The sequence below is a fragment of the Littorina saxatilis genome, linkage group LG8 (genome assembly GCF_037325665.1).
Source record: "Littorina saxatilis isolate snail1 linkage group LG8, US_GU_Lsax_2.0, whole genome shotgun sequence".
NCBI lineage: Eukaryota > Metazoa > Mollusca > Gastropoda > Littorinimorpha > Littorinidae > Littorina > Littorina saxatilis.
In genome coordinates, this window is record NC_090252.1 from 18014296 (window position 1) to 18029053 (window position 14758).

General features: G+C 43.0%; 1 protein-coding gene and 1 long non-coding RNA gene across 3 annotated transcripts; one reads left to right on the plus strand and one right to left on the minus strand.

Annotated features, from left to right (window-relative positions):
* Positions 1-3573: 3573 nt before the first annotated feature.
* On the minus strand, positions 3574-10069 carry LOC138972972 (uncharacterized). 2 transcript variants are annotated; one of them, XR_011457833.1, is made up of 6 exons: positions 9601-10069; positions 9018-9113; positions 8452-8546; positions 7762-7824; positions 7328-7421; positions 3576-4092 (listed from the first exon to the last, which is right to left on the minus strand). It is a non-coding gene; the product is annotated as an uncharacterized lncRNA (long non-coding RNA). The 2 variants fall into 2 exon arrangements; XR_011457834.1 differs by lacking the exon at positions 7328-7421 and having other exon boundaries at positions 3574-4092.
* A 296-nt stretch (positions 10070-10365) lies between these two features.
* LOC138972964 (prostasin-like) lies at positions 10366-14419 on the plus strand. Its single transcript, XM_070345617.1, has one exon. It carries the CDS (start codon positions 10434-10436, stop codon positions 11901-11903), a length of 1470 nt encoding a protein of 489 aa, XP_070201718.1. The 5' UTR covers positions 10366-10433; the 3' UTR covers positions 11904-14419.
* The last annotated feature ends 339 nt before the right edge of the window (positions 14420-14758 follow it).

The window sequence follows — 14758 nt, forward strand, 5'->3', positions numbered from 1 at the left end:
ACTATGTCGTTCTTCAATGGTATTGGGGAATCAGAAGGCTTGGGAAGTATGGCAAGCATTTGAAGACGTCACTCAAACTTTCTTCAGGTTGTCTGCTCCTCTTTGTAAGCTGAGTACCACTGACAGGGCAGCACAAGAGCTTTTTGGTGTACATTTGTAGGACAAAACCAGCAACGTACTGGGTGTAAACAGTGCTAGACGGTACCTCTTCAGTAAAAAGAGCTGCCAAATTGACCATAATCCCCTTACAAGTGAGGTGCTGCTGCAGGACATGAGATTGAGAAGAGCCATCTACCTATTAGACTTCCAAACTCTGTGGGCTGGCAGTTCAAGGCTGGAAAGTGGGAGTCATTCTGGACGAGCTTTCAAGAGGTATCCAGCGTGTGCCGAGAACTCATGAGGTGTGCCTGCAAGAAGAGCTGTACAACAAAACGCTGCAAATGCTGCTAAGAAGGACTGCAGAGCACAGCTCTCTGCAAATGTGCTTGCATGCCTGTGAAAACTGTCAGCATCTAAACTGTGCAAAAATATTATTGCACCCATTTTCATACCTCAACTCAAACTTTTATTCCTGTGTCATTTTATTCAAACTGTCTATGCCATTAAAGGCTAGCATCTTCGCTATCTGGCACATTTTTTTTAACATCATCATTTACGCCGTCAAAATAAGGATACCCTTGACGTGACAAAGAAATGTGACGGGTACCTTTTAAAAAGCTGACGACAATTCCTGAGGCACAACTGGGTCACTGTTGTATACGAAGAGAAAGTCAACTTGATTATCCATCCAGAACAGGTTGTTTTATTTCGCCATCTTGCATATTTCTAGTGTTGTGCCATTGTACCTACTGATGTATGTGTCGATCTCACGGATGAGATGTTTATGTGTCAAATTTGAGGGATACCCAAGTCAACTAAAATCCATGTATTTTAGCAATGACCAAGTGGGTTGCGTTGAAACTTTCAGGAATGTGTGTCTACGCACGAGGCGTAGTTCAACCGTTTGAGTACACTTTCAAATCTTCACGAAATAATATTTTAAAAACTGCCACAGGTTTGTTGACTTACATCCCACATATTTTTGACTTCGCATGTATATATGACAGATGGTTGTTTCAAGTACTGCCAAAATTTCTTTTGAGTATAGACACTTGCCGGAATGTGCTAGTTGTGTAAACACATGAGAACAAACAACGTTTTCGAAATACAGCGATTATGAATTTTAGTCGACTTTTGAGTTGATACATTACATTTTTATCAGTTTTATTTTGGGGGTACCCTTATTTGGGCGGCGGTCAAATAACCCATGTAAAGGCCACCTTTTATCTTAAAAGTGTTCCAGTTAGCCAAGTTGAGTGCCCTCAATAGCATACATTGAATATAACAGCACAGGAATGAATGTTTTCGTTTTGGTATAAAAATTGGTGCAATATATTTATTTTTGCACAGTTTAGGTAAAGGCTGTTCTTAACCAGACGAACCATTGGTTCGCCGAACTAAGGTTCGCGAACCATGGTTTGTGTCTTAACTGGGTGAACTTGTTCGGCAAACTCAAGGACTAGTTCGGCCAGTTAAGACACGAAACCTGGATCGCCGACAAACGAGGGGAGCTCACTCCGAGTCGACAATAAAAGCAAGTAAGTTATTCCCCTTCCAAAAATGGCTGCCTCCAAGACGAAATCACCGATTGAGTGGTAACTCCGTGCTGGTTGTCGATTTGGGTCTCTCCTTCCGACTTGATCATGGTGCACGAAGCCTGGTAATCTTGAACTTTAGTGTGTTAAATTCATAGCTCAGAATCGAGTGGCATACTTTACTTATTTTAGATCCAAGTACCTGTAATCAAGCCCAAGAACATTTATCATGAAATTAATTGACGGATTAAGCTCCAAACCTAAGCATAATCTTGATCTTGATCTTGATAAGTTACGCCAACAGGTCCCAAGCTTGGGAATATACGTTGGCGGAATTTGGGGAGAGCACTTGGTGTTTTAGTCAGCGGTTGGCAGTTTTCCTCTGAATTCGTTGACCGTTGACGACTGGATCGTGTTGTCATCAAGGTTGTTCCAGTCAATAACTGTTCTTGTGAAAAAAGAGTACTTGTACACTGGTGTTTTAGTACACTCCACAGTAAAGCACTGGCTGTTGTTTCTTGTGATATTTCTGACTGTGGCAGATGATGTAAAGTCTTTGTTCACTCGTTGTTTCACTTGTCTTTTTGATTTTTGTTGCTGGATGAATTTCTCAGGGGGTACTGCGGGGACCAGCCCTCTGACCACTTTGAACAGAAATGTGAGTCTCTGTTGTTTCCGGCGTTCCTGGAGTGGGGGAAGCTGTAGTCTGCTGAGCATCTCTGAGACACATCCTGGGTTTCGGTCCCTGTAGTTTTGGGTAATGAATCTGGCTGCTCGTTTCTGTACATTTTCCAGGCTGTCTATATCGCCTTGTTTGTACGGATCCCAGACGAGACAGCTGTACTCCAGGGTTGAGCGGATGAGGGACACATAGGCAGTACGTCTACAGCTTTGTGGGCAGGAACGGAGGTTTCTTCTAAGTAGGCCGAGGGTGGAGTTTGCCTTTTTGACGATTTTGTTGATGTGTGTGGTCCAGCTGAGGTCATCAGTAAAGGTGACGCCTAAGTAGGGATTGCTATTGACTTTCTGGAGAATGTGGTTGTCCAGGTTGTAGAAAAAGCTGGACTTGTTTCTGATGCTAAGGATGTAGCATTTTTTTGCGTTAAAGCGCATGCCCCAGGTGTTTGCCCATTCTTCCAGGGTTTTCAAGTCGGCTTAATTAATTAATTTGGTTGTTTGATCGGCGAAAATGGCGTAGGTTGTCAACCAAGGGACTTCAATTACACGACAAAGTTGCCTCCCCTGTCCGCTGACACGGATAATTCCTTCTTTGACGCATGTAAACAAAATGCATTCGTACCAGAGTACGCTATGATTCGTACAGTTCATCGGAGTTCATTCCGTGACTTTAAAGGGATCTAAAAGACTTGTTATGATTACAAGTGCAGGTTCTCCAAATTTGGAGGCTTGAATGCCTCTGAATTATGAGCTATGAATTTAACACATTAAAGTTCAAGATTACCCGAAGCCTTCTATGTCATTTACCCTCCTGGGTTAAAGGTTATAAATTGATTCGAGAAAATAACATGACTGGTATGGACTGTTCATTGTGTCTACCGTGGAGCCATCGGGGTTCTATGGGAAATGCTACACAAGAAAACTTGCCTGTGAAAAGGGAAAGACGGTGACCAAAAATAAATGATGATAGCGATATTTCTAATTGTGGATCAGCAGAGTCGAGAAGCATACATGATGTTTACCAAAGTGTGTGTGCGTGTCTGTCTGTCCACGTGTGTGTTTGAGCTCTTTTCGGTACAGAATATGAGTTTGGGGATTGAGTGAAGAGGGAGACCTACAAAAAAAACTACTCGGTATTTTGGTTCTTTTTAAGTTTTTATCACAATTCAGTCTGTTTTAATTTTCAAGTTATATCAGAAATTTTCTATTTGCACTGATACACTGGAATCCCTTGTGGATGTATTGCTTTAAGGGTCTGCAAATAGTACTACTGAACCAAAATCATCCTGTTTCTTTACGTTTTGAGCAATTCAATTGGTCTTGGTTTTTGTTTTTTAAAAATTTGATTCCTCTTCATTCTTCTCAAAAAAAAGCTTTCATTGCGATAAACAAAACATTACTGGATAGACGTTTTCTTGGAGAACGTCTGTATTAGCAAGCATTTAAAGTAGGAGGACGATATGGAACGTACGATAAAAGGATGTGCTTTAGCTTTCTGTCTCATCATTTATAAATGTTGCCCTTCAATCACACACACACACACTTTTGATCCAGCTCCAACCATATTTCATAAGGCTTTATTCAGGGTTGTCTCTTGTTCTTAAACATCCGATTTCTAAGCACACGTCTGTGCTGAGAATATGAACATGAACCGATATGAACATCAATGTCAGCCGCCTTTTTATTATGAAATAATGTTCATTTGTGTTCCAAACACTTCCGAAGAATACTTGTTGGTGTGTCTTCAGTCGCCCTGACATCATCACAACTCGACCCTGTCCTGCAAAAATACAAATATATACAGGGTGACACCCAAACATTCAACCCAAACAAATGCTTATTTCTTTTACATCTGTTGACCGAATTAGTTATCTTTCTTTTTTTTTTTTTTTTTTTTTTGGTCCCTGTCCTGTCTTGTCTTGTCATGCCTTGTCTTGTCATCCCTCTATTGGCCTACTGGCAACCTTTTCCTAACTTGTCTTGTCTTACCATGTCTTGTCTTGTCTTGTATTGTATATACATTTAGCATACATTTGGGTAAAGGTTTGCGAACAGGTAAGGGGTGTAAGAGAGAGAGAGAGAGAGAGAGAGACAGAGATGGTGGTGGTCTATGTTACATTACACAGGTCAACACAGTTGCAAGTTCATAGGTTAAAGGCTGCCCTTTTCGTAGCGTTCATTAATTAATTCCTATTGTTTACATGTGCCAATAATGTTATAAAACTGTACCTAAGGGGATATAATAACGATTGGCTGTAGCTTTCGAAAACAGAAAAAATTATTTCAGTATTGCAAAGTGGTGTTGATAGTGTCGAATGTAAACAGAACAGTCTCAAAGTGAAAGTGGATGTTTTCCGGAAATTGCGAAGTTAACAAGAATACAGAAAAGCGCGCTTTCCTGCTTAGCACAATCCGCTACCGCGCTAATCTGGCGTGTCAATATCACTACGTTTTGCACGTGGAAGGTGAGCGATTTCCTTCACGCGGGGATTGACGAAGCTGTACTGTCTGTGTTGACGGTCTAAAAATAGCCCAAGCCCTGGAGAACTGTTTCTAAAGATAGCAATAAACTTTATTAAGAATTGATTATTTCTTGTAATTGGTAAGGACTTCAAACCTAAAACTTTGCAGGAAGCTTAATTTATACATTCCCGCAACGATGGGAAAAGCCCTGGAAATAAGTAAACTAATTAAATAGGACTTTGTCAGCCTTTAAATGAGGGGTTATTGTGTATAGTGAGGAAATAATTTTCTGATGTATTTTTAATTCATTATTGGTGTTTTATGCAAAACGTGCGGTCAATATTGAAAGTTTAAAAAAAGTACTGCCCTCACATTAATACGAAGGCGGGATCACAGCTGGATAAGACATGGTACGGCAATTTCGACCCGGAGGTCTCTTTCAGGGCGCGCAGAGGATGAGACAACACAGGAGAAGAAAAAAAAAACCCACAGATAATAGCACAGGGAAGGAACGATTACAGCAGTTATAATTAAATTACTTTGTGGGTCAGGGTTTTTTAGGAGTACAGGGGAAACCCCTTTTAAGACCTTAAAAAATGTGAGAAAATCAAGTCTTAAAATGGAAGGGGTCTAAAAATGGGGGTAATTTACAGAGGTTATGAACAGAACATCTTCTGCTTCTTCAGCGTTTCAGAAATTCTGGTGACGTGTGAGCTTGTTTGCCCATTTGGGTTCCCCACACTATACTCTGAGAGCATAGTCAGCTTCACTCCGCTTTCGTTGAGTAGGCATGCTGGGTATTTTCGTGTTTCCATAACCCACCGAACTCCGACATGGTTTACAGGATCTTTTCCGTGCGCACTTGCTCTTGTGCTTGCGTGTACACACGAAGGGGATTAAGTCACTAAGCAGGTCTGCACATAAGTTGACCTGGGAGATCGGAAAAATCTCCACTCTTAACCCACCAGGCGACAGCGACCGGGATTCGAACTCACGACCTCCCGATTAGGAGGCCGACGTCTTACCATTGCGCGCCACTTCACCCGTCACAGAACATCTAAAGAAGCAAGATATTAAAAAGGAGGAAGTCTGAAATGAATGGGTCTGAAAGGGGGGTTCCACTGTGGAAAAGTACCTGTCAGTTTACCTGTATGTATTAGGACTGGGTGGCCGAGTGGTAACGCACTTGCGCTCGGAAGCGAGAGGTTGCGAGTTCGACCCTGGGTCAGGGCGTTAGCAATTTTCTCCCCCACCTTTCCTAACCTAGGTGGTGGGTTCAAGTGCTAGTCTTTCGGATGAGACGAAAAACCGAGGTCCCTTCCGTGTACACTACATTGGGGTGTGCACGTTAAAGATCCCACAATTGACAAAAGGGTCTTTCCTGGCAAAATTGTATAGGCATAGATAAAAATGTCCACCAAAATACCCGTGTGACTTGGAATAATAGGCCGTGAAAAGTAGGATATGCGCCGAAATGGCTGCGAACTGCTGGCCGATGTGAATGCGTGATGTATTGTGTAAATAAATTCCATCTCACACGGCATAAATAAATCCCTGCGCCTTGAATATGTGCGCGATATAAATTGCATAAAAATTTTAAAAAAATAAAAAAAATAAAAATCCCTGCGCTTAGAACTGTACCCACGGAATACGCGCGATATAAGCCTCATATTGATTGATTGAATAAGACCACCCCTGACATGCGGCACATACCAAATATCTACAAGTGCTTTGTGTGAACAGTAAAAAAAATTGTTTTCCTTTTTGCGAATTCATTTCATTAAACACAACAACAACAAAATTCATCAAATTCCAGCTGAGCAGAACGGCTTTCACAATTATGACTGGGCCTTTAAAGGCATGTTCCTCACCATATTACCCAGCATATCAGACACCACATGTTTGACTAGGTTTTTACATGGGAACAACAAGACTATACAGGATGGTAAAAAAACCTCCCTATTTTCTTTTTAATCACATTTTTGACTGCGAAAAAAAAAAGAGATCAAAAAGGAAATATGGCGCTTTTTTTTAGACACCCCTTTTTACGTCCAGCTTCTTTTGGTGGAGATTCAAGTTACAGACACATGTGAAATTCATTAAGCAAAAAGGTTCCCACTATGCACTGCCACAGAACACAACCAGGTTATTAATGTGCGGTACAGTGTATAATTATGTTTAAGTAAAAGGATGCCCTTCTTTTGTTTAATTGGAGCATCTATGATGTCTGACATTTTGGTTCTAATGGTAAGGAACGTATGTTTAGGCTCTAATAAGGACAGTTTGTCTTGTCAAAAGCCTCATGCATATTCCTTCCTCCCCATGCAAGACTTTCTTTTATTTGAATATCTGCCTTTATTATAGTACAAAAATCAAATAAAAAGGTCGCACTCTGCGCATAGCAACAAAAATCGCAATTTTACCAAGAAAACCTCACACTCTTTATGTGGAGAAAGACCCTGACTGTTGCAGTATGTTATGCATTTGAAAACATCTGAAATTGTGTACTTGAATTCTACAGTTTGATCAGTTCTGTGTGTTTAAAAAGTTACCTTGATCATTCTGACATGCTCTTGCTCAAATCACATCCCAGACAATATTGTAGACTCCATTGATAGACGCTGTGGTGCATGGGAGAACTGCATTCTGAGGAAACGAAAAAAATATACACTGAGGAAGAACATTCACAACAACATTTGCAGCAGCAACAGGCTATATAATTTTATTCAAAGAACACTTGAATAAGGTAAAATGAAAATCAGTGTTGTGTCAGTAAATTTGATTTGGGGGAGATGGAAGGATTGGGGTGGGGGTTTAGAGGCGGGGATAGAAGGATAGCTGGGAACCGGGGAAGGTGGGGTGGCTAACACAGTTTGATCATGTAATGACTGGTACAATGTTTAATATATCTAAAAAGGCAGCAACTCTGTAATGTATTATGTGAACCAACTTCTCCATAAACTAAATAAAGATCAGTAAAAGTTACCTCTTTCATTCTGGAATCTTTTTGGTCCCATCACAGCTCAGACGCAGACTCAATGGACAGATACTGTAATGATGAAAAAAACACCAGCATTTTAAGGGAGAACAAGAATTATGCAGAGAGGAGAAACAGTAATGAGTAAGAACAACAGCAGCAGCAGCAGCAGACTCAATACTCTTACGCTACATAACACTCTCACTGAATGACTGATTCAGTAACTAAATCCCAGTGAAGTGCAAGTGATCAAAATTACTGATGTAAAAACAGAGAGAGAGAGAGAGAGAGAGAGACAGACAGACAGACAGACAGACAGACAGAGACAGAGAGACAGACAGACACAGACAGACAGACAGAGACAATGCGAATGTGTGTGTGTGTGTGTGTGTGTGTGTGTGTGTGTGTGTACATGGGAAATGCAGTGCCATTGAAAACAAACACTTGCTTCATTTAAATATCAACAGTTATACAACATAAGAGGCACTAGAAAAGTTGTACATGAAAATAAATGTTGCTCTTGCTGATGGAAAAAGAGCAGGGGGAGAGGGTCGATGTTGCTTGCACTTGCAGATAATTATGCACTAACATCCAGCTGTTTTTCTGGGTGTACTGTAACCCTGTAATGTTTAAGCAGAAATGTTTGTGGATCACGTTATGCTTCTGCTTTTAGATCAGTTTGAGTATTTGCAATATTACCTGGATCATTGCGGCATCCTCTTGATCACATCACATTTGAGACTTTGACCTATATAGACTCCATGGGCAGACGCTGAAGTTATTACAAGGGCATTCTGAAAAATGACAATACAAATGCAGAGATGTAGAACTTTACATTACACTTACAGAAGCAACAACCAGAGAGCTGATTTATACAGGTAGAGAGAGAGAGAAAGAGAAGAAGAAGTAAAAGAAAAAAGAGAGCATAGAAAGAGAGGGGGTGGGGGATGGGGCAAAGGGAGTGTGTAATGTGACGTGAGGAAGGGGAAGAGCAATGGAAAATGAAACTCTCAGTACTTTTAATTTATATTAACAGTTATGGAACCATTTGAGCACTCCCCATAACCACAAACAAGGTACAGACGGCAACATATGTTGCACGGAAGGGTGGGGGTAGTTGGACTGGAGAGTGTTGTTATGGGTTTAGGGTGGTGCTGGGGCGGAGTGTGTATGTAACTTGATAATAATAAGCATGATCAGTTAGAGCTAACAACTATCTTGATCTTCACAGACATAAATTGCACAATGATTTCACCAGCATGTACCTTTATTTTTGCCCTTGAGTTAGGTGGAAGACAATGTTGAGTGGTGAACGCAAGTTGTATTGATCACTGGGTCATCCTGCGGTCCGGGCCATTGATCTGCACATTGCACCAGCACAAACAAACACAATGTTATGATCTCAATCAGCCTGCATGGTCAATCATGAATCTAAGAACACAAACACTGTCCAGATCTAATTGAAAACGAGATCATCATTACTTGGGAAATTCAATGAAAATCTAGCAGTCAACGAAGCAGATAGATCTGTCCTTGCGATTGTTGTTGCAAGCAGATAAATGTGTGAACTTCCTTATCTCAACGTTATCATTCAACATATTGATATTTTGCCTGATGGATGTTGTGCCGATGAGATAAACAAACAATCAAAATCAAAGTCATAAACTTTTGAAGAAAAAAATTAAACAAATTGAGCAGAAAGAATCTAGCTTACTGCTGTGCTGATTTCGACAAAATCAATGCGTTTACATGCCGAAGTCATTCCTGCTTTTATTCATATCATACTAGATGATCCTAATGCACAACAATACGAAAACGAGCTCAGCGAAATGAGTAACACTGCCTCACCTGCACTAACACAATGCTGCAGAAGCGAAGGTCGTCTACGACTGGAAATTTCGAAGTCGAACAGCGGCGTTTTTTCACTCTCAGCGGTTGTCTTGCTCGGAAAAGTGAAAAGCTTAACTTGAAATCGAACGGAAGTCACCATTCTACCTTTTCGTTCAAGCGTTGTTTTTATAAAATCTCAGAAAATGTAATTTTGACTTGGGTGATTTCGTCCGCCATTGAGATTCAGTTTTTCAATAATTTGTCTTCCTCCTTGGCAGAAGAGTCAAAGGTTCGGCCCGATCTTCAAGGTTCCCAAGACATGACTTGCAAACCCCGAACCTAGTTCGCCGAACCTCCCAAACCTAGTTCGAAAACTCAGGTTCGTCTGGTTAAGAACCAAGACAAGTTCGCCGAACCAGTCTTGAGGTTCGCCGAACCCCACGAACCTAGTTCGCGAACCAAAGGTTCGTCTGGTTAAGAACAGCCTTAACGAATAACCCCAGGACTCTAGATTTAGAATTCTATTGTTAAAATCTGTCAAACAAGTGTTGGTAATGTGGTAGCAACCCCAACCCCGTCGGGTTGACCCAAGTGGTCTCCGGGCGACTGACTAAAAGGCGCTGATTTTGTATCAAATCTGAACCTCGGTCTCGGTCTGCCGAGACTAAACCAGCCTAGTATTTGCCACTGTGTTGGGTCTTGGTAACCAAGATGGGTTTTTGTTTGTGTGCGTGTGCGTGTGACGAAAAATGTCTTTCATCCGCTATGACGTCAAAACTAAATTGGTTCACGAACTAGGTAGACATCATCGTTCCCGGGCGAGGCCATGACCGGGATAAAAGGAATAGACAATGTCCAATGCAGTTGGAGAGAGTGGACTTGGAGGGAGTACATTGGGAGAGAGTACATGGGGAGAGAGTGCACTTGGACAGAGCGAAGTTGATCAGAGTGCAAATGGAACGAGTGCAATTGGAGTGAGCGACGTTGCATTCCAAAATCAAACAGCAACGGCAGTTGGAGAGAATGACGCTGCACCCAAACATCTTTCATCAACGGCGCCGCCCGCAGCTGACCCGCTGCAGCGGAACCACAAAATCGCCGCCGGGGCCGTAGGGAGTGTCGCGCTAGTAGCCGTGCTGGTTGTCTGTCTCGTTTTGGGACTGTCAGGGTCAGAAAGTGGTGACGATGGTGATTCTAAGCCACAACGATCAAGCAGCAATGACTACGGTGTGTCCGAGTCCACGTGTAAAGGCAGCGTGTCCCCCTACCGTGGATCTAAAGAAGAGGGCTGGCTGGTCACTGTTCAGGTCCAGATGGGCAACGCTAAAACGCTGTGTGGGGGTAGTGTCATCGGGACGAAATACATCCTCACTGCAGCCAGCTGCATCCCACAGAAGCTGGTGGATAGCAATGGGTTTGTGACTGCAGCATCTTCAAACCAAATTGGCTCTATCAAGGTCAGCAATAAAGACTCTGATTTAGCTGTGGATGTTGCATTCGTTCATGCGGGGTTCAACCCAGACCTGAAGTACCCGTGGCACGACATCGCGTTGCTGCGTTTGAAGGAGACGATCCCTTCCCCCGATCCCGTGTGTCTGCCTGCCAGCAACCTGACCGCCCCCAGCAAATGTACCTTCCTCCAACGGGGGCAGGCAAGCCCAGCCAGTTCCTCGGACGCGATGCGGTTGAACCTCAACGTGTACAACCACACCAAGTGCCTGGACTTCAAAAACTTCGACAAGAATTACGAGCCGTTTTTTGACGACAGCGTCCTCTGCACCAACAGCGAACCGGACCAGGGCGGCATTTGCTACGGGGACACCGGGTCTCCCGTGCTGTGCCACGCCCCGGCAAGTGGGGGCAAGGCGGAGTCTGCTCTGTCCCAGTTCGGCATCGTGTCTGTCATGCCTACCAAGTCCCCGTGCGGAGTGGTGCCTGGCTACGTCACCTACCTGACCAACGTGCCGTACTACCGCGCCTGGCTGTCCGACCTGGCCATGCCGGCCTTGGAGGGCGTGACCACGTCCGGCAAAGTACTGGACTGCTACAGCAAGGGCTGTGGTACGATCATCAAGGCCAGCAAACCCTTCCCGGATAACGTTAAGAGCTACGTGTGCAATATCTACGCCGCCTACATGTTGTGTGAGAAGAAGAAGGGGAAGGAAGGCATGAGACGGTGTGCACCCACGGTCATCCCCAAGTACCTGGTGCGTGGCGAGGGATTCGACCCCGTGACCCTCTCGCGCACCAAGCTCAACGACTTCTTTGACCTTTGGAGGCAGGACCATACCAAGTGCTCGGATACCTCCGTGTCTCCGTAAACAAACATCATTTATATATGTACAAAACACACACACACACATCCCCGGCTACCGTGATACAGTGAAACATCATTTACATCTGTGTAAAACACACACACACACACATGCCCGGCCACCGTGATACGATAAAACATCATTGACATCTGTGTAAAACACACACACACATGCCCAGCCACCGTGATACGATAAAACATCATTTACATCTGTGTAAAACACACACACACACATGCCCAGCCACCGTGATACGATAAAACATCATTTACATCTGTGTAAAACACACACACACACACACACATGCCCGGCCACCGTGATTCGATAAAACATCATTTACATCTGTGTAAAACACACACACACATGCCCAGCCACCGTGATACGATAAAAACATCATTTACATCTGTGTAAAACACACACACACATGCCCAGCCACCGTGATACGATAAAAACATCATTTACATCTGTGTAAAACACACACACACACACATGCCCAGCCACCGTGATACGATAAAACATCATTTACATCTGTGTAACACACACACACACATGCCCAGCCACCGTGATACGATAAAACATCATTTACATCTGTGTAAAACACACACACACACATGCCCAGCCACCGTGATACGATAAAACATCATTTACATCTGTGTAAAACACACACACACATGCCCAGCCACCGTGATACGATAAAACATCATTTACATCTGTGTAACACACACACACATGCCCAGCCACCGTGATACGATAAAACATCATTTACATCTGTGTAAAACACACACACACACACATGCCCGGCCACCGTGATACGATAAAACATCATTGACATCTGTGTAAAACACACACACACATGCCCAGCCACCGTGATACGGTGACACATCATTTATATCTGTGTAACACACACACACACACATGCCCAGCCACCGTGATACGATAAAACATCATTTACATCTGTGTAAAACACACACACACACACACACACATGCCCAGCCACCGTGATACGATAAAACATTTACATCTGTGTAAAACACACACACACACACATGCCCAGCCACCGTGATACGATAAAACATCATTTACATCTGTGTAACACACACACACACATGCCCAGCCACCGTGATACGATAAAACATCATTTACATCTGTGTAACACACACACACATGCCCAGCCACCGTGATACCGTAAAACATCATTTACATCTGTGTAACACACACACACACACATGCCCAGCCACCGTGATACGATAAAACATCATTTACATATGTGTAACACACACACACACACATGCCCAGCCACCGTGATACGATAAAACATCATTTACATCTGTGTAAAACACACACACACATGCCCAGCCACCGTGATACGATAAAACATCATTTACATCTGTGTAAAACACACACACACATGCCCAGCCACCGTGATACGATAAAACATCATTTACATCTGTGTAAAACACACACACACATGCCCAGCCACCGTGATACGATAAAACATCATTTACATCTGTGTAAAACACACACACACACATGCCCAGCCACCGTGATACGATAAAACATCATTTACATCTGTGTAACACATATCGACAGCTACCAAAGATTGAAAAATACCGGTTCTGTTAAATTGCATCACGAAATAACACTGTGAAGTAAAACCACCAGCTTCCATCAGCCGTGTTCTCTACTCTCAATCGGCACCAACCAGTTACTACACACGCAGTGACGCTCTATCTCCTGCAACATGAAAATCATACATTTAAAAACAAAAAAATTTAAAAAAAAAACATTACAAAAAACATCATTCAAAGTTATATACAAAAACATTTATATAAAACTTGTTTTAAGTAATAATAAAAATAAAAAAAATGATAAAGGAGGAATGAGCAGAAAAAGATCTAGTCACAGTCACGTGAGGCAGCGACGTGGGTATTCAGCTTCATACAATCTTACTCTGAAGTAAGAACCTCTCACACAAAGAAAGCTTTACTGTGAGGTCGGAATCTTTCATACAAAGAAAACGTTACACTGAAGTCGGAACCTCTCACACAAAGAAAACCTAAGTGTAAGGTCGGAATCTTTCATACAGACATGAAGCAGTATTTGGTTGAGGCTTTTAATAAGTGTAAAAGACGGGCGCTGTGGCGGGGGGGGTAAGACGTCGGCCTCTTAATCGGAAGGTCGAGGGTTCGAATCCCGGCCGCGGCCGCCTGGTGGGTTAAGTGTGGAGATTTTTCCGATCTCCCAGGTCAACTTATGTGCAGATCTGCTAGTGGCTTATCCCCCTTCGTGTGTACACGACGCAAGCACAAGACCAGGTGCGCACGGAAACGATCCTGTAATCCATGTCAGAGTTCGGTGGGTTATAGAAACACGAAAATATCCAGCATGCTTCCTCCGAAAGCGGCGTATGGCTGCCTAAATGGCGGGGTAAAAACGGTCAAACACGTAAAATTCCACTCGTGCAAAAACACGAGTGTACGTGGGAGTTTCAGCCCACGAACGCAGAAGAAGAAGAAGAAGAAGAAGTTTTTGTAAATATAAAACAGTATTCAATTAAACAAAATTTACCGACATACCAACCCTTTTTGAGCCTTGTCTTCGGAAATAGTTTGCATCATAAGTATTTTGTCTGTAATTGCCTGACATTTCTGAAGCGTTCAATAAAGTATACTTTACACCGTTTTTTTTCTCTCAAACGTATGGCAAATATACACGTGTGTGTGTGTGTGTGTGTGTGTGTAGAGCACCAGACTTGTGATCGGAAGGTCGCAGGTTCGAATTCGGGCCGGGACGGACACGGGTCAACTATATGTGCAGACCCAGAGACAGAATCCATGTCCCACCCCCGTGTCACCACAATGGCA

What these genes read in the sequence shown, in the direction of transcription:
- LOC138972964 (XM_070345617.1), top strand. Translation starts at nt 10,434, where the DNA reads ATGTCCAATGCAGTTGGAGAGAGTGGACTTGGAGGGAGTACATTGGGA.